Raw genomic sequence first — 20,249 nt, 5'->3', positions numbered from 1 at the left:
CAAAAGGTTTGAAAGTGACCTTGCTTGGCGCTAGGAAACAGGCGGCGGAAGAAGGAAATGCGACCGTTTATTTCGCCCATGCGAGGTTTTTTAACAGCCCCCTCCCGCGCCCTTTCTCAGGAGGAATGCGGGCCACGCCCTTCCTCCGCCAAGAGCTCCGATAGGCCAGGAGGAAGGAAAGGCGGGCCCGGCTCGGAGAAACTCCCCCTCCCCTCCCCCGGCAAAGCGCAGCCTCTTCTTGCGAGCCCGCCCTTTTTCTCTCCTCACAGCCTCTTTGCGTCTAACAGAGCCAGGAGAAATGCGCTAAGAAGAACGAGGAGGAACTCATCCGCGGAGGCGGCTTCGGCAAGGTCTTGACCCACCAATGGAACAAAGCAGGCCGAAGAAGACGAGAATGTGATATCCTTCCGCCGGTAAGGAAACCGTTGATATAAGAAAAAAGGAGAGAGAGGGGGGGGAAAGAGGGGGGTGTAAGAAAGTGGAGGGGGCGGGGCGAGGCAAGCTGAACGGGAGAGGCTCACGTGAGAGTCGCCCTTCAGCCAATAGGAGCTTCGGAGCCCGGCCGAACGGAGGCTTTTACAAGCCGCGTCTCGTCACAAAAAAGGAGGAAAAAAAACCCGCCCACGACACAAGGGAAGCTGTCACGCGGCGGGCTGGGCGTTCGGCGCTGCTGCCGTTGCTGCTGCTGAGGGAACGCGGGGGGCGCGCGCACACGGGGGCGCGCTCTCGCTTGCCGGCGGCGGGATAAAGGGGGAAAAAAGGGGGTGGGTGAGGAAGGGCGGCGGCGGCGAGTTCCACCTGGCGCGCGGCCGTCGCTGAGGGGGCCTGACAGACAAGAGGCGGGGTGGGTGTCAAACTTCCCCGCTCTCTCCATTTCCCGCTGCTCGAGCGGGGCCCCGACCCTGAAGCTGAGCAGGTCAGTCTCTCTGAGGAGGGTGTGTTACGTGTGTGTCTGTGTCTGTCTTGACTGTGGTCTTGACACAGGCCCTGGGGCGGAGCGGGGCGTTCGTCTGCCGGTGGGTGTGTGAGAGAATGAAGGAAAGACCCGGGGAGGGTTAGCGGTGTCAGCTCTTGCCCGAGGCGATGCCTGGGGCCGCCGAGTAGGTGGAGGTGAGGAGGTGATGGTTGTGGTGGCTGTGAGGCTGCTCTTGTGGCAGGTGCCGCCCAGCTACTGAAAAGGATGCCCGGGAGGGAGGGAGGGAGGCCGAGATTCCTTGCTGGTGCTGAGGTTTATTTTGATTGGGGTGGGGGCAGGGAGAGGCAGCCCAATTTACACCGATATGTAATCAAACTCTAGGTTTTTAAAAAACAACAACCCGAAGTTAACCCGTTATCTCCCTTCCCACGTGTATAATCCAGGCTGCACTTCCCAGCTGGCCAGAAAGGCGCAATGGGCAGATGAGGCGAGGTACGCCCTTTTTCAGCTAAGGCAGGGGAACTACGGCCCTCGGGATACTTGCAAGGCTGAAATCCCTGCCTGCCTTCTTCCCATGGCCTTGGTTGGCTGGGAGTGGGAATTCCTGGCAACATCCAGAGAGCTGTGTGTTCCCCAACCAGTGTGTCCCTTTCAAGTTGCTAAAGAAGAAAGAAGCTGCACTGGGGTCGTCTTGTTGATGGAAGCATCTGTGGTCTCTTAAATCGTGACCTGCGCACAAGACACAAGGGAGGGAGGTTTAGCAATGGAGCGCATTCTTTACATGTGGAAGGCTTAGATTGCAGGTAGGGTTGGGAAGGCTTTTTTCCGAAACCTTGGAGGACTGTTGCTGTTCTTTCGCTGTATTGAGGAAGATAGGCAAAGGGTCTCACTTGATGTGCTTCTAGATGTCACAACTAGAGCCATTGCTAAATCCTGGCTGATGGCCCATATGCAAATTTAATTGAGATGTAAAGAATTATAGTTCGGAAGTAAGAAACAGACATTGTTTATCTTTAGATTGGTATCAGAGCAGGCATTGGCTTGTATCCAAAGTAGTGCTTAAGTCTCTTGTTCTGTTAGGACAAATATTTACCATTGCACCTTTCCTTCCCCTTGTGTGCCCTCTAAATCAGTTCTGAGGGTTCCCACAACCCTCCAGAGCAGACTTTGGGATTGCTAGAGGAAAGTTCCACTGCACAAGTATAAATCCTTGGGCCAGTGGAACAAGGGCGTTGCATACTTCCCATTATCTTAGAAGAGGCATTCCCGCATTTTGAAGAGAGAGTACAGTACTGCTTAAGTTCACATTAAGTACTATTTAAAATATGCATGTATTTATATTTTAAAAGAAGCTGTTCAGGGACATTTCTATTACATTAACTTATTTAAAAAAATCAGTCCAACCAATTGATCATTGCAGTTTTGATAATCATATTTCCTCCTGCCTTGAAACCTAAGCAGTGAATAAGACCTCATCAGCACAACAATTGTTCCCAGGCCTTGTGGTGTATGATTGGATGCACAGGCTTCCTGGGAATGAGATGCTCTTTTAATTTGTTGTCAAGATACCACCATACTGAGTAAGAAGTTATCCTTGCAGATAGAATAGCTGATGAGATACTAGTGGTCTTGCAGTTGTGCCTGTCTTCCACTTGAATTGGCTATGGACCAGTTTGATTCCTTGTAGCTGAGTTGAATATTCATTATAATGAACCCCTCTGTATGTATGGGTTGCAGACATCATCTGTGCATAGTTTTAGCACCACCAGTATCCCAGATAAGCTTTCCCTAATAAATATGTACATGTATATGAAACCCTCAACAAGTTAGGGGTATAGGAGAAAAAAGGAAGGCACTATTGGATAAGTCGGTTTGTAGAGGGAGGCTCCATCCCTCTCTCTGTTAATGATGTGCACCTTTTTCAGATTATCCATGAGCATATTTAATGTGGCATATATGTGTGGATTTAAATCCCACAGAACAGGAATCTAATATGTTTACTAATGTTTGTTAGGCCAACAGAGCTGGAATGATATTGAGCACCTTAGTTTGTAGCAACTAAGGTGGAATTTTACATTGTCCCATGCAGAGCTGGTACCTATAATTTTGATTGTGGCTCTAATCAACTAAAGTTGGTGCTTAGCTTTTTTTTTAAAAAAAAAGTCCTCCAGCCCTGCTTTAAAAGGATGAGTGTGCTTGTTGCTCTTTAGGTTGGGCTGACAGATGAATCATGCGTGAACTGAGTGCTATGTTGTTCAGCAAGAGGGATGACGAGCAGTGAGTTGGGGCTGCAGTAGGATTAGACAATGCTGCTGAGAGATGGCTGTGCTGCAGTTGCTGCTTCTTAATGCTTGTCACTACAAACAAACTGTTTGTCTTTCTGTCCCCCTTCAATGTTGGAGACCTCTTCCTCCTTCTTTAATAAACTCTCTGCCTTGCTTTTCCTGGGCTACTGCTTTGTGGATGTTGGCGGCTTCTTGTTGTGACAGGAGAATGTGTGTGTGTCCTGGGCCCAGGCGGATTGGTATGTATTTTTTGTGCTCCTATTTTCTGAGTACTGTAATAGGAATTTGGAGGGATGGTAGTGGGGCTAGAAGACTATATAATGAATATATGTTATTTCAGGTTATAGTACTCTGAAGGTTACTCTAAATTTGTGTTGCCTCCTAAGCTGAGTGGTTCATGCTCCTAGGATTTGAATCTTACAAATAAGGGCTGTGAATGTGAAGCAGTACAGAGAGAAAAAATAGTGTCATCTTCACAAAAGTATCACATTTGTGCATGATGTTGATTTGTTTAAATGTGAAAAATTAGCAGGATGTTATGCATAATAACCTATTATGAGTCCCTGATTGGGGGAAAGAAGGTATATGAATAAATATTATAATAATAGTAGTAATATTGTGCACCATAATTTTTTTAAACCAGCTTTCATAAGCTCCTATTGGAATGCTGGATCTAAACTTTATACAAAACAAATAAACTCACTTGAATTAATGAGTCTTTAAACAAAGGTTTTTTTTAAAAAAAAAAACAGTAGGTCCTATAGTAAACTATGCACAATTGAGCAAATATCTTCTGGATGAAAAGGGAAACTATTAAGCCTGATTATACTTAGTAGATAATATACGTGGTTTCTTTCAGAGGCGGCTGTTGGTAGCTTCACCTCCTCCTCATTGAACGCCTTCAGTTGTGGTTCATAAATTTGGGCTGGCTTTAGATTGGTAGTGGTAGGTAGGGTGTCATTTGAATATGTGTTCTATATGAATGCATAGCTTAGTAGAAAAGATGGCATTGCATGCAATCCACAGCAATCATTGACTGAGGTCAGAGTAAAGATTTATTATTATTTATCAAATTTGTTAAAGCAACAAACAAACAAGGGTTTAGAAGCCTTGAATGAAGTTTTGTAGCTCCTAAATATCTAGTAGTTATAAAACTTCAAAAAGATAGGTGATGGGGTACAGCAAATTTATTATAGGATATTAAGACTGTAATCCTATGCTTGTTTGGAACTAAGTCCCATTAAACCGAGTATGACTTACCTTTTGATTAAACAAATGCACATATATGTATTGGTTGTACACACTTGACCTTAAATTTGTAAAAACTGAGGGAGGTGTTGGAAAAACTAACGTAAGTAACAATATAAATAAATAAAATCTTGGGCTGGATAAACTTTACTTCTCCTCACTGCCAGTTCAGAAATGGAGACTGTTTTCAAGAAGAAATCTTGAATCTCAGTCTACTCTGTTCTTCATACTGTAACCTTTAGTTGACTTTTCACACTCCCAATATAAAGTTCTGGTTAAGTTAGTACAGCTGTAAAAATAGGTCACTCTGTTTATAGTTCTACACAAGTATAACAGTGTGAACTGAGATATGTTCTCCTTGAGGAAATTTAGCCTTAGATTAGTCTATTAAACGTTCATTAAACGTGTTGCTGTTTTTGTCAGTTAATTGCTGTTAATTAATTGTGCATATTAAATTGTCATTTAGAATAAAGTAGTTGATATGTATTGTTTCCTTTAAAATTATTTCTAAGCTTACTTATTGCTTGTGTTTTCCCCCCGCAGCAATTCCAGTCAGAAACCCCAGGTTGCCATTGTTCTCTGATGCCATGCCAGCACCAACTCAGCTATTGCTCCCATTAATTCGCAGTTGTGAGATTGGCAAGATATACAACACCGCATGCTACTGTCATCATAAACATCTATGTTGCTTGTCACCTCACTTAACTCACAATCATTTGAGGTATGTTCCTCCGAAGAAGTTTGCAACACTCAGTAGGCCAAAGGAGAATTTCAGTCAGTTTATTCATGCAAGAAACTATGTATCCACACCACAGAGGTTTTACCTCACACCTCCGCAAGTCAACAGCATCCTGAAGGCAAATGAATACAGTTTCAAAGTGCCAGAGTTTGATGGCAAAAACTTAAGTTCTGTCCTTGGGTTTGATAGCAACCAGCTTCCTGCCAATGCACCAATAGAAGACAGAAGAAGTGCAGCCACTTGCTTGCAAACAAGAGGAATGCTTCTTGGTGTGTTTGATGGGCATGCAGGATGTGCCTGTGCACAAGCTGTCAGTGAAAGACTGTTTTATTACATAGCTGTTTCTCTGTTACCCCATGAGACTTTACTTGAAATAGAAAATGCTGTTGAGAGTGGTAGGGCACTGTTGCCCATCTTACAGTGGCACAAGCACCCCAATGATTATTTCAGTAAGGAAGCCTCCAAATTGTATTTTAACAGCTTACGAACTTACTGGCAGGAACTCATAGACCTTAACACTGGGGAGACAACTGACGTAAAAGAGGCTTTAATTAATGCCTTTAAAAGGCTTGACAATGACATTTCTTTAGAAGCTCAAGTAGGCGATCCAAATTCTTTTCTCAATTATTTGGTACTACGTGTAGCCTTCTCTGGTGCGACTGCTTGTGTGGCGCATGTTGATGGAGTTGATTTACATGTTGCTAATACTGGTGACAGCAGGGCCATGCTTGGTGTGCAAGAAGAGGATGGATCTTGGTCTGCTGTTGCTCTGTCTTATGATCATAATGCACAGAACGAAAGTGAGATTGCACGACTCAAAGTGGAGCACCCAAAGTCTGAAGAAAAGAGTGTTGTGAAACAAGATAGACTGTTGGGCCTACTGATGCCTTTCAGAGCTTTTGGAGATGTCAAATTTAAATGGAGCATTGACCTTCAGAAGAGAGTGATAGAGACGGGCCCAGATCAGCTCAATGATAACGAATATACAAAGTTCATCCCACCAAACTACCATACTCCTCCATACCTCACAGCTGAGCCAGAGATAATACATCACAAATTAAGACCTCAGGACAAATTCCTGATATTGGCAACAGATGGCTTGTGGGAAACCATGCATAGGCAGGATGTGGTTAGAATTGTAGGTGAGTATCTAACAGGTGTTCATCATGAAGAACCAATAGCTGTTGGAGGTTACAAGGTAACTCTGGGACAGATGCATGGTCTTCTAACAGAAAGGAGAGCGCGGGTCTCTTCAGCCTTTGAAGACCAGAATGCAGCAACTCATTTGATACGCCATGCGGTTGGAAATAATGAGTTTGGTACCGTTGATCATGAACGGCTGTCAAAGATGCTCAGTCTTCCAGAAGAGTTGGCTCGGATGTACCGGGATGATATCACAATTATAGTGGTGCAATTTAATTCCCATGTTATAGGTGCATGTCAAAATGAAGAGTTTTAAATTTTAAACTGAAACGTGTGAACCAAAGTTTTCACAGAACAAAATGGCCAGTACTGACTGTATGACATGATAGTGAAACTTATTTGATTAATCTCTGGCCGTCAGAATTACAGTTGAAGCAAGTATAATTTGCACAAATTGAGCAATGGTCAAAGGGTTTTCAAATTAAGCTAACAGGAGAGCAGAACAACTTGGGACAACTTTGCACTATTTAGCTAATCTGCTTGAACAGTGGCTTGTAATTTGGGATTTCTTGGAGAAGTAAAGGCTTTGTATGCATCAGTGCAATGTCTTGCAAGGCAAAAAAAATATATATTGTGTGTTTTGTCACATGTAAATATCTGTATAGGTAGGTATCTCCAGTAACTATACAGTACATTGGAGGATAACTTGGTTGTAAATTTGAATTTAAATAGGGCTGATGACTTTTTTATTTACAAAGTAGCTGTGGTGTCTTCCCTTTAGGAAAGGAAGAGAACTTTTTAACTGGTTGGCAAATGTCTTGATAGAAGCTATCCTCTTGGTCTTGAGTAATGATATATCATTTGAAACACATGCCTAGAATACCACTGTTAAAAAGAGTAAGTCTAAGCCATAAATACCTTAAGCCTGTCCAAACATAGTAGTGGAATAAAATTTTGCACCAGATGACTTGCTTTGAGAAGATTATATTTTGCACAGTTCAATGGGCAATAAATGATGATGAGAAAATGGGTTAACTATGGGGGACATGCAAAACAACTTTGACTTGCATTATGAAACTATGATTCTACGTTTTCTGAAACTTGAGCTAATTTTCAATAGGGCTGTCTTGCAAAACATGGCAAGCAACAGTCTTGACTTGTACCAAACCTATTTCCAGTCATAAGTCCCTGGTCTTGTGTTTGAACCTAGGCAATCAGTAGTGACTTTGTAAACTAGTGTAGTCACATATGTTGTAGTTTGAGTGACAGTTTGGTTGGTGTTTTGGATATTTTAAGTATCACGACGCAAAAGCATATCCATATAACATGGTTCTCACGTCGGCTTTTGAAGAAAGCATTGTGATAAGATTTGTAAATAGGTCAAGTAATGGGGAAACAGCTGCATGCTCCTCCTACTGGCACTCCCACATTAATTGTAACACCTTTCAAAATATCATTGTTAGTTGTGCACATTTGATTGCATCCAAAAAACTCCTAAAAGTGCATGTTTCATCACAAAGCTTTGTGCCACTGTCGCATAGAATGCTTATGAATTGTCAGATAAAAAGCATTTTTGGCAACCACGTTTTGTGTTCTGAAGCACAGTGTAATATTTAAGACTTCTCCCAATATAAAAACAGAATAAATTGCTTTTTTTGCTATTATGAAACTGTAGTATAGCTATGATAGAAAGCATTATGTAAACATTACTTTGACTAGCTATTGTCTAAATATGAAGCACTTGTAGATAAAATTAACATTCGTTGTGCTTCTCTAAATAGCTAATAAGCATTCTATTTTAAATCTTCCTCTTCACATAGCTATTGAGCTGACACATTCTGAAGAATGTTGGTGTTCTTGACCATGTGGATGCTTAAAAAGAGAGTCAAGGAATAGTGCTTCCAGAGTATTCCTGTTACAAAATACTTTATTGCAGCACTTAGGTTCCTTAGCAGTAATGTTCCCTTTTCTTTTTTCTGTGCACTGAAGGACATACTTGCTTATAAAGTAACAGGTTTGAAAATGCAAGTGTCAGAAGATATTCTTACTTCATATGCTTATGAAGTAACCTACACATTCGAAGTCCTGTCCATAGCTTTGACAAATTGTTGTTCTCCCTTTGTGTGCAAAAAAAGTAATTAAGTTATCCTATTTTTCCAGACCCTAACCTGAATGTTTTTATTGTGCTAATGACAAAACCAAGCAGCTTATAATCTTCATTGCCTTTGTACATGCAATATGACTAAATATCATTGACTAGGTCAATTTCTTTTATTTTATATGTTGACTAAAAAATAATTCTAAACTGTTACATTATCCAGACTTCCTTATGTTACTTGTGAAATGTACAGTACGTGTAAATGTCTTATTTTGGTTTGGTACTAGTCTTAACAAATTGAACCCTCATCCTGTATGTTTAGCACTTGGTGTGGGGGCAACTTTGTAAAATGCAAGGTGAACAAGATTTAACTGAAGACTCCCAAAATATGTATGCAATGAACTGAAACAGCATTGTGGCTTTCTGAACATCACGTGATAAGATCTTAAGAACAAATATCTTTTAGTAGACTTCAATAAAATTATTATATGAATATCGATGCATGAGAGTTATTAGGATTCATTGAACTATTGGTTTGCCTTTCTGAGATGGTGTGAGGTGTCAGATTTGATCAGTGGATTTATATCTAAAATAGCAGAATTAATGTGTGGTATTATGAAGATGCACACAGTAAAACTGTCCTGTCTCAAGACAACCTGCAATTGGAATAAATAGCTGGTATATGAGTTAGAATAGAACTAGTTTTGCTTTTTTCCTTTGCCCTGTGCACTGATTTAGTTTCCTCCATTTTATTTTGTTGCCCCAAATTCACAGTAGGTGGAATATGTGGCTTTGGGCTGCATTTTGGGAAACAGCTGAGGCAATGGGGGCACAATGATGTTCAGATACTGGCTTTAAGGAAAAGCAAACTTAAAAATATATAGTAGTGAATAAGGAAATTGGACTTCAGTAGTTTCACAATAAAACTCAAGCAAGGTGTAGCTTTGTGAAACAAACTAAGAGCCCTGCTATTCCCTCCCATGTGATTGTTTTCTGGTCATTCCCTTTAGTAGGAAAACAAGTCTCATTTCAGTTATGCTCTGATAGCATATCTCAGGCTTCCTCAACCTCAGCCCTCCAGATGTTTTTGGCCTACATCTCCCATGATCCCTAGTTAGCAGGACCAGAGGTCAGGGATGATGGAAATTGTAGTCTCAAAACATCTGGAGGGCCGAGGTTGAGGAAGCCTGGCATATCTTATGTTGGGGGGGCATTCTGTGTGTAAATGGTGCCTTCCCTTGAGCTAAATGATTCTAATGTAGGGTACATGTTAAGTAACCCTGTTTAAAACCCGTTTAACTTCCCTATTGACTTTCCAAAGGGGAAATGGGAATAGTAAAATTAGCCATTCATTGGTGAATTTGCTGGAAAACTGCTGGGTACCCATATAAATTCCAGAAGTCATTATTTTACGGAAGTCTCCATTTCATGGGTTTTTTCTATGTCTGCTAAACTTGCCCTACTTCATCAAACAAATTTCCAAATAGTTCCTTAGATATTTCCAATAAAAAAGTACACATATGCTGTAAGGTGCGTTGATAATAAGCATGGTTACTTAGTAATGTTCTTAGGACTGCATCCTTAATTGGTAAAATATTTTGGGTATATTTTTCAATTATGTTCTTAGGATTTCTAACAGGAATTTAAGACCATACATTGTGTTTATGGCTGAAGTAAAATAGTGAATGCTAAAGATGTTTTGCCTTGCTTCCTGACTTCTCATTATTCTTCAAGAGATACTTTTAAAGGTTGCTTGCCTTCTGAAAACTGGCTTTTACATTAGGCCTGTTGTATTCAGGAATTTTTCCTTCCTCCACCCAGGAGTACTCCACACGGCTGCTATAGCCTGGTCTGTCATGATTCCTTGGATAATCCACTTCAGTTATATATCTCAACTAAATATAACTTATGCAGAGGTTTTCCCCCTTTTCTCCTAACCTTCAGCAAGTGCATCTGATGGCACGAAGGCTTAGTGTAGCATTATTGACTAACTGCAATCTGTTATGACATTCAGTAATTTAATTACTGTTTTACATAAGCTAAACTTTACTAGAGGCTACTTCTTTCTAAGCAGTGCTAAAAAAATAAAGTTATGGAGAAAATGGTTTAACACCTTTGGGTGTATTTCTGTCTGAATGTACCATATTGATGGGAAGAACATTATGTTCAGAACAAAATCACTGTTGGCCAGAAAACACTTTCCTGTGCACGGCTCTATGTATTAAGAAGAACTAGCTTACATAAAATTATTTTATTCTTTTTACATATTAAAACATGGGGGGAGGTTTGCTTTTTATTTACCCACAGTAGATCCCTAGAGATACCCACCATCCTTTGATCTAGTATAATTTCAGAAATGTGGGGAAAATTCTGAATTAAATTTCTAACCACTTATGATCATATTCATAGAATGGAATTCTAATATCTGTTTGCGAGGAGGCCTGTGCTGCAAGATTGTTCTAGCCCCTCAGAAATGTTTCAGCTGCTTACCACAGTCTTAATTTCCATGTTCCACTCAAAACAGACATGGCTCACACAGCAATTGGAATGTTGGATCAGACCAAGGGCCTATTTAGTCCAGCATCCTGTTTCTGAAGGTCTTAACTCGATATCTACGAGAAGTCAAAGAGCAGGAGGGCAATAGCCCTCTCCCACTGCTGTTCTCCAGCAAATGGCATTCAGCACATGATGATTCTCAAGAAGGCATATTTAGCCATCATGACTAGTAGGCATTGAAAGCCTTACCCTCCATCCCAAATTCATTTAATCCCCTTTTAGAGCAATCTGAGTTGGTGACTGTCACCACACCTGGAGATAAATTGCTTAGCTATGTGCTGGGTGAAAAAGTACTTATGTCTACCCAGGATATCCCATGCAGATTTACTGAATGACCTCATAAAGCTAGATAAAGAACAATTTTCTCCACACTATGCAATCATTTCATATTTCTCTTACCATGCTCCCCTTACTTGCTGCTTTTCTAAACTTAAAAGAACCCCAAATCCTCCCCTTGGGAGAATTGCTTCAGCTCCCAAACAGCAGCTTAACTAGAGGGTGTGAATCATAGAATTGTAGAGTTGGAAGCAGGGTCATCTAGTCCAACCCCCTGCAATGCAGGAATACATTAAGAAGGCAAGCAATACTCTTCTGCCCATGTGTGTGTGTGTCTGTATATAAAATACATAACACTCACTCACATTGTTATGGTTTTTCTTTCTGAGTGGCCAGCTCCCTGGCAAATTCCCTATCTGGCAGAAGCAAAACTGTTGATTCCAGAATCTCAGAGATACTCCATCTTCCTACTTTCTCAATAAGCAACCTTTGCTTCTCAAAGGCTATTCAGGTAGTCTACGCCAAAATGGATTTGCCTACATTTCTCAGCTTTAGATGGCTGGAGTTACTGTCCTTTCCACTGCATTTTTCAGTTGCAGTTAAAAGAAGCAGAGCTACACTTCCTAGCACTGACAATGTATTTGGCATTTTGCAATTTAAGTAAGACACTTAATTTGGTTTTGCTCTGTTTATTGTCATGTGACATGCTGGATCACTGAATGCCAAGAACGAGAGGATGATGGGCACACTGGTAACTCGCCAACGAAGTGCTTCTAAGTTTGGTGTCGGTGCCAAACTCTCTCAATAGCTCTATTTATGCCTTGGATGGGGATCTGGTATTGGCATCCCTGTGTTACTTCTGTATGTTTTGAGATCCACTCAAGTGATGGATTAGTTGCTGCCAGTTCTTTTGTCTGCATTCAGCTGAACTCTCACATTTCCAGCATGTTAATGATCCCTTGGGAATCCCCCCTGCATCAGCTATTGCGCATAACTGCAGTTTACAACTGTTTACAAAAAACCTAGTACAGTGGTACCTCGGGTTAAATACTTAATTCGTTCCGGAGGTCCGTTTTTAACCTGAATCTGTTCTTAACCTGAAGCACCACTTTAGCTAATGGGGCCTCCCACTGCTGCCGCGCCGCCGGAGCCCGATTTCTGTTCTTCTCCTGAAGCAAAGTTCTTAACTTTAAGCACTGTTTCTGGGTTAGCGGAGTCTGTAACCTGAAGCGTATGTAACCTGAAGCGTATGTAACCCAAGGTACCACTGTACATAAAAAAAAGTCACGATATCCCCTCCAGCTAATGCAGAAGAAGCACTTGCTTATCTGGTGCTGGTCATACTGTCCTGTGGTTTATGGTGGGTACAAACCCATAATATGATAGTTGGTGACAAGTTGTAAAGCTCACCTTTCTGCATTTCTTGACTGCGTTCTCCAGTGCTATTTCTTTCAAAGCGCCCTCTCCGCAATTTGACAGAATAGAACCCTGCAGCTCGAAGTAGATTTCCCACATGGTGGACCCATAAACCTTCAGCCTAAGCTAGGTGGGCTTCACACAGTGGTAAGGGATGATAGGTTCTGACAGTTGATGGATGATATGTGCTAACCACTTTTTCAGATGGTGGGACTGGGCCCTCCATTCCCCCAGGCAGCAGGGATGAGGAACCTGCAGCCTTCCAGATGTTGCTGGATCACACCTCTCATCTTCCCTGGCCATTGGCCATGCTGGCTGGGATTGATAGGAGTTTGCCTGCCATTAACTGCATAGCCTCATCTCTTTAATAAATGAGATCTGGACCCACATCCCACTGACAAACACTCCCTGTACCTGCCCCTTTGCCTTACCATCACAACCTGCTTGGTTGCCTGGAAAGCAACTACAAACAATGGTATGACAAAATTGGAGCAGCAGGTGATGCTGGCAGTAAAGAAGCTAGGCTTGCTGAGGGATCCCTTGTCCAAGGGCCCTGGAGCAGACACTGTGAGTGGCACACAGTTGACAGGTGTTTTGAGGTTCTTCCCCCATCCCATCAGGGACTCTTTTTCATGGATCCTGGCAGGGAGCTGACTGACACTTTCCTTTTTTGTAGTTCCCTCACTCTTAACATCTCAGAATTGTCAGAGGCTCATCCCAGTCAATTCATAAAATTGCTCTGGCGGTTGTTTGTCTTTGGTCTTTTGTGGTCTGTGCCTGGGTATTTTTTCCCCCCTGCACATCTACAGCATTCATGATTTAATTCAAACCCTGAATTAAATATGCATCAGTCTTAAAATCGTGTCCATGCACAACCTTGCCAGTTCAGATGTAGGCAGTTACTGCCAATTATTCAATTGTTCTTCTTTAAAAAATAATAATATTCATGTGCTGTTTCTGGAAACAAGGATTTGGGACACGTATAAACTAACCACCCCCAGCTTGGTAACTCTGTTGCCTTAGAAAGAATAAAGGCTCCTTTGATCTACAATGATATGATGATCCTGGTGGAACAGATCACCAGTAACAAGCAATCTGCCTACAGTTTTCCAGGGAAGAACAGAGTTATTAGTGAGCAGATGAAACCCAGAGATTAAAGCTGACACTTTGTATTTCCAGAAGAAGAGCTTTTATAGCAAATACAGCAGAGTCTTGTGACACCGTAAAAACCAGCAAATTTATGGTGGCATAAACGTTTATGGGCTGCAGTCCACTTCAGCTGATTCGCTAAGTGTTATCTTCAGTTGCACATAGGCATACGGCTTGGGAGATTGTAAAAAGTGAGTGAAATGAAATGCTGAAGGGTTTTGTGAGTTACCATTGTTAAGTACATAATTATCACTGTGTTTTTCTGTATTTTGTTTCCCTATGACCTCTTTTTCTTTTTACAATTCCCCCCATCCAACCATGTGTATATCTTTCTTCAACTCAGAATAACGCTTTGTGTGTCTGATGAAGTAGGATATCTTAAGGTAAATGTAAATGGATCCCTGACCATTAGGTCCAATTGTGGCCGACTGGGGTTGCGGCGCTCATCTCGCTTTATTGGCCGAGGGAGCCGGCGTACAGCTTCCGGGTCATGTGGCCAGCATGACAAAGCCGCTTCTGGCGAACCAGAGCAGTGTACGGAAACACCATTTACCTTCCTGCCGGAGCAGTACCTATATATCTACTTGCACTTTGACGTGCTTTCGAACTGCTAGGTTGGCAGGAGCAGGGACTGAGCAACGGGAGCTCACGCCATCGCGGGGATTCGAACCGCTGACCTTCTGATCGGCAAGTCCTAGGCTCTGTGGTTTAACCCACAGCGCCACCCATGTCCCTTTCCCATTAAATCTTAGACATACCATTAAAAATGTGTTAGTCTTAAGGTGGTTTTTTAAAAAAGATATTGACATAAACCCAGATTCAGGGCGGGCCCATCTATTAGGCAAGCTGAGGCGACCATAGGATCTACAGGAGCTGCAAATCCAGGCTCTAAGGAATGCATCACCTGCTGCTGCTGCTGCTGCTGCTGTCGTGGTGGCAGAAACATCTGTGTTGTGCTCCTTAGAGGCTGGATCTGCCATCTTCTCAGCAGCCCCCTCCCCTGTGTCGCCTCTAAAGCAGCCTATTGGCAAAAACAAGGCGCTGCTGGTCTCCTCCCACCCTTGTTTGTGATGTAGACCTTCACTCACCCCTTCTTCCCTAGCCCAGAGGCAGCAGAGCCATTTCATAGTTCACCTCAGGTGCCAGAATGTATTGGGCTGGCCCTGCCCAGGTTCAAAGAAAGGCTATGCACATTTGGGACAAAAACACTTAGCAAAGTTCCTGCTACTGAATAGACAGTCTGCTTGTTCAACTGGATGGTGGCTTCCCAGAAGTGGCATCTTTCAGGATGTAAACAGCACGCAAATCTGCAGCTCTAAGCATGGCACTTTTACGGCATACCTTCTATGGATGCTCTGTAGATATGTGAAAGGGGGACATTAAGGGTAAGAGCCCATAGCTCAGGGGTAGAACATCTGCTTTGTATGCAAAGGTCCCTGGTTCAGTTCCTGGCATGTCCCAGTAGGGTTGCTAGAGTCTCCTGCCCAACGTTCTGGAGGCAATAATGCACAAGGTAGACGAATGGTCAGTATAAGGCAGATTTCTATGTTCTTAAAAGGGAAGACTGTATGTAGATCAGTGATAGACCAGATGCAAAAGCTCCTGAATTCAATCCCTGACATCTCTTCAGGCAGAGTGAAGAAAGACTCTTGCCTGAAATCCTGGAGGAGCACTGGGCCAGCTTTCCCCAATCTGGTGTCCTCCAGATGTGTTGGACAGCAGCTTTCATCAGCCTCAGCCAACATGGCCAATGGTCAAGGATGATAGTCCGAAACATGTGAAGGGCACCAGGTTGGGAAAGGTTGGTATGCTCCATCTTAGTGCAAGGTAGGTCCCAGCATTCCTGTATAACCTCAAAGGCCAGGTACAGAAAAGGTGATAGATATTTTACAGATTGATTTCGTACACATACAGAGTCTGTGGGTATTAATTGTGGGATGGCTGCTCCACATGCATGCAGGTTTTCCTCCACAGTATCCACACAATATTGTGGGCACCAACACCATTTGATCTTGATTTACCTTTTCTGGGGGAAATCTGAGAAGTTTTTTTGTTTTACCAAAGACCCATCTGACAGTGTTGAGCCACCATCTGGAGGCTCCATATTTCAGCTTTAAAAGCATAACCCTTTTACCTGGTGGACACTTGATATTCAAGATGGCTATCTTTCAGCAAACAACAAAATCAGAATAGCAAACAAGCACCATGTCCTAGTAATTTTCCTGGGCAGTAAGTTTCCAGAATCTGGCAGAATGGACAATGGGTGTAGAATTTAGGGTATCTCAGCTTAACTAAAAGTAAGTTTTTAAAAATGCAGGTAACTTCTATAGAGTGTTTCAGCATTTGAGGGATGGAGTGTGTATATTTTCTGTGTCTATAGCTCAGCTTCATCAAGAATGCCTTCCAGTCATTTCCCCCTTACACATAAAAGCTTTTTTTTTGCTTGAAAGTTGTTTTTCCTATTCCTCCTGCAGTAACTTCAGTTTAAGACATCTGAGATTTATGCACAGGACCAGGACAAAAGGGTTAGAGCTAGCGTTCTTCAGTCAGTAGCAATTTGGTGTAATTAAGGTTTCCCTTCTAAATCAGTTTTGATTTAAGCTTTAGTCATTAGATTAAAAGGTGACCTCTCTTTCCCGGCACAGAGGCACAAACAAATATTTAATCCTGGCACTTATCTGACACAGGCAAGTTTTCATTATGTGAGAGAGTCTCCTTTTGGATCTGTGTGGCATATTAATATATATGTTTGTTCATCAGAGACACAGAGCACGGAGCCTCTGCTTGCGCTGATGATGTCATTGGAGGCCAAGGTTTGTGATGAACATGGCGTAGATTAACAGTGCAAGTGAACCAGATGGTCCTGGTTAACAGGTCTTGTTGCTCCCAGTTAGGCAAGGCTATTGTGTAAGTATCTGGAGACCTCATGTACTCTAAGCAGCTGCCCTTGAAATAGCATAAATAAGGAATCTATGCAAAAACTGATGTCGTATCTAGTGCATATAATTTTTTCTATAAGTTTTGTAGGCATTTAAAATGGCTGAGGAGACATAAACCACAAAACAACTGTCATTTTACCATTTTGCCAAGATTCAGCACAAATCCTGCCTGTGATCCAGTGGTGGCATCAAAATAAATATTTGGGGTGGGAGTTGGGAGCCAAGAAGGGGCATGATTCGGGTTTTTTGCATGGGGAGGAGGTAAATTTTACCCTGCATGTTAGTGCTCTGAAAGTGAAATAACAAAATATGTCACATTTCACATCCCCATCCCTAAATATTTTATCCAAATTTATTTAAAAGTATTTCTAAACTGCTCAGTATTTTAGGCATTACAAAGTGGTGTACAACAGTATAAATCATTAAAAAAAAAACACTACAGTACAAGAAACAGAGATAAAATGTTGGCTTTGACGTCATTGGCTAAGTAAGCGTGCTGGGAAACACAGTAAACTGCCTTATATACTGAGCCTATTGGTCTATCTAGCTTAGTCTTGTCTGCACTGATTGGCTAGCCAGGATTTCAGGAAGTGTGATGCTGTGAATTGAACCTGGAAGCTAATTTTGCCTGCAAAACAGATTCTCTCCCATTCAGCTATCCAAGTTCCCTGGCATCTCCAAGTGGGGCTGGAAATGTCCCCTGCCTGAAACCCTGGAGAGCTGCTGCCAGTCAGTGTAGGCTGTCTTGAGCTAGACAGCCATATTTTTGTTTCCAGTTTTGTTACAGTTTTAATTTCCTGCTGCTGGAAAAATTCCACTTCCCTCCTGATTAACAAATAAAAAACCCCTATTTCATTTGCCCTGCAGTAGCAGGCATGTAAGCAGGCTTGTTTCTTCTCATTTCCTGTTGTCTTTGGCTGTTGTGTGACATTGTCAGTTGCTTGGAAGGGAGCCCATCTGCTTCCTTCCAGCACCAAAGTTATCTCCCCCCCCCCCCCAGCTCTGTTACCAACAAACAGAAGTGAGCCCCTGGGAAGCTCATGTATTTTGACTGATGATAATAAAAAAAGGCACTCCAAGGATGTGGAAACTGCCTGTCAAGTCAACTCGCCACAGGGGTCTAGCAACGGCGAAACTGCTGCTGGGGTTCTTGTCTGGAAGAGGAGCTTGTCCCCGCACCCCCTGGCACTGAATAGGCTGTGCTCAGTCCAAAAAATATTTGATGTAATTACCGTATTTTTTGCTCCATAAGACACTTTTTCCCTCCTAAAAAGCAAGGGGGAATGTGTGTGCGTCTTATGGAGCGAATACAGGCGGGAGGCAGGGAGGAAAAGCCCCCAAGAGCCGCACACAAGCTCCGAGCAGCTCTTGCGGGCTTTTCCACAGGAGGGAGAAGGGACTGACGCGGCCAGTCAGTCCCTTCTCCCTCCTCTTAGAAAAGCCCGCAGGAGGTGCGCTCCTTAAAGGATGAACGGCTCTTGTGGGCTTTTGTGGGAGGTGGGGGAATTGCCATAGCCGTGCGCAGCCTCTCCTGGCCGGAGAGGTGGCACGCGGCTAAAGAGGAAGCCAAGACAGCCAGCGGGATGGATCCCGCTCACTGTCTTGGCTTCTTTGCTCTTTGGGGCTGGGAGGGGGGAAACCTGGGCTTCCCCCAGCAGCCCCGAGAAGCTCTGGGCTCCCGCCCCCTTGATTTCCCCCTCTAAAAACTAGGTACGCCTTATGGTCCGGTGCGACTTATGGAGCGAAAAATACGGTATAAAGAAGGGCTCCCCTGAGCATGTACAATGTGCTCTTCCATCAATGAACTCAACCATTTCACAATCTGGGATTAGATGATATGTGTTCATTAAGGCTAGAACCAGACTCACATTTAAAGCCCTACTAAGCCATGATGCTCACTGAGCAATTTGGGCTAATTACTATCTCTCAGGCCTACCTTTTCTCACAGGGTTGTTGTAAAGGTAAAATGGATATCCGTGCACACCGCCCAGAGCTCCTTGGAGGAATTCAGACTATAAAGATAATACATGCATAAATCAGTTGGGGTTGGCTTTCATGGCACAGGAAATGAAGGTGGTGAGCTGTTGTAGCCTTGACTGGCTCTTCACAGCCCTCATCGAGATGCATAAAAGGAAAGGGGGATTGCCAACCAATGGTGTCAGGACCAATGGGTCCTCTTGGCCTTGGCATTTGCACAACCCTGTTGGCAGGGCGCTGATACTGGGCCTGCTGGCAAGCTCAAAGGACAGAACCTCTCCTTGACGTTCGTAATTCGAATACAGCACTTCACTGGGTGTGGTGTTCAGATGCAAAGGACTGCAAAAGGCTCTTTCACCTTTCATGGAGAACCAGTGTGGTGTAGTAGTTAGAGCAATGGTTCTGAAACTTGTTTTCTCTGGGTCACACTTTCAGAATAAAAATTTGCTCATGCCACATGAAATGATTTATTGATAAGAAATACATTGGAAAGAAAAAATCAACAGCTCCTAGCAGTGCTTGATTTAGAACACAGAACACAACTGCTTTGTAATATAATCATGGGACACCCAGAAAGTATCAAACAATGCAGCTGCATTCGAACATGAATCATAATATAATGATAAACAAGCCTCTTCCATATACAGTCACACCTTAGAAGTCAAACGCGAGTCAAACATTTTGGCCCCCGAACGCCGCAAACCCGGAGGTGAGTGTTCCGGTTTGCTAATATTCTTTGGAACCCAAATGTCTGACACAATTTCCGATTAGCTGCAGGAGCTTCCTGAAGCGAATTGGAAGCCGTGCCTTGGTTTTCAAACATTTTCAGAAGTCGAATGGATTTTTGGAACAGATTCCGTTCAACTTCCAACGTACAACTGTATAGCTTAAAGTATGTATAACAACTTAATGAGAGGGCCTCACTTGCTTTTGTCAAGTAATCTCCTTTATTTTAGGTCTGAGTCAAACTCTCATCTCCTTATCAACACAAAGAAGCCTTTCTCTTTTCTGACCTTTCATATTTGTCAGATGTGAAAATCCCTGTTGTGGAGAGCTATAGAATACTGTGTGGGTACTCTTTCTGGTTGTATATCCAAAATAAATTATTTTCATACTATACTATGCTATGCTGAAAGGTTTAAATGTTGCTTTGATTGTCCTTGAATATTCTCACCTTATTTGTGATCCTCTCCTTCCACACCAGTGTGACATGCCACACCCTTTGATAACCACTGGGTTAGAGTGGTGGACTAAGACCTGGGAGGCCATGGGTTCAAATCCCCACTCAGCCATGTAGCTCACCTGGTGACCTTGGGCCAGCCACTGTCTCTCAACCTAACCCACCTCGGGCCAGCCACTGTCTCTCAACCTAACCCACCTCACAGAAACGTGGGGGGGGGGGTTGAATGAGGTGGGAGGCAACCATGTGCCCCCACATCCAGCTCTTCATAGAAAAACATATTCTAGAAATGCAATAAACAACTAATAGCTAAAACTTAACAAGCTC

At 42.8% G+C, this 20,249-nt stretch overlaps 1 protein-coding gene across 5 annotated transcripts; it reads left to right on the top strand.

Annotated features, from left to right (window-relative positions):
- The first annotated feature begins 202 nt into the window (after nucleotides 1–202).
- On the top strand, nucleotides 203–8,922 carry PDP1 (pyruvate dehydrogenase phosphatase catalytic subunit 1). 5 transcript variants are annotated; one of them, XM_081919651.1, is made up of 3 exons: nucleotides 203–413; nucleotides 3,406–3,440; nucleotides 4,993–8,922. In XM_081919651.1, the coding sequence occupies exons 2-3, from the start codon at nucleotides 3,410–3,412 to the stop codon at nucleotides 6,645–6,647; spliced, it is 1,686 nt and encodes a 561-aa protein (XP_081775777.1). In that variant the 5' UTR covers nucleotides 203–413; nucleotides 3,406–3,409; the 3' UTR covers nucleotides 6,648–8,922. The 5 variants fall into 5 exon arrangements, with proteins under 5 accessions (XP_081775777.1, XP_081775778.1, XP_081775779.1 ...); XM_081919654.1 differs by lacking the exon at nucleotides 203–413 and adding an exon at nucleotides 774–916; XM_081919652.1 differs by lacking the exon at nucleotides 3,406–3,440 and having other exon boundaries at nucleotides 205–413.
- The last annotated feature ends 11,327 nt before the right edge of the window (nucleotides 8,923–20,249 follow it).

Source organism: Podarcis melisellensis, assembly GCF_964234715.1.
Source record: "Podarcis melisellensis genome assembly, chromosome: 7".
Taxonomy (NCBI): Eukaryota; Metazoa; Chordata; class Lepidosauria; order Squamata; family Lacertidae; genus Podarcis; species Podarcis melisellensis.
The sequence above is the reverse complement of the archived record's forward strand: the minus strand, read 5'-3'. Positions and strand labels throughout refer to the sequence as shown.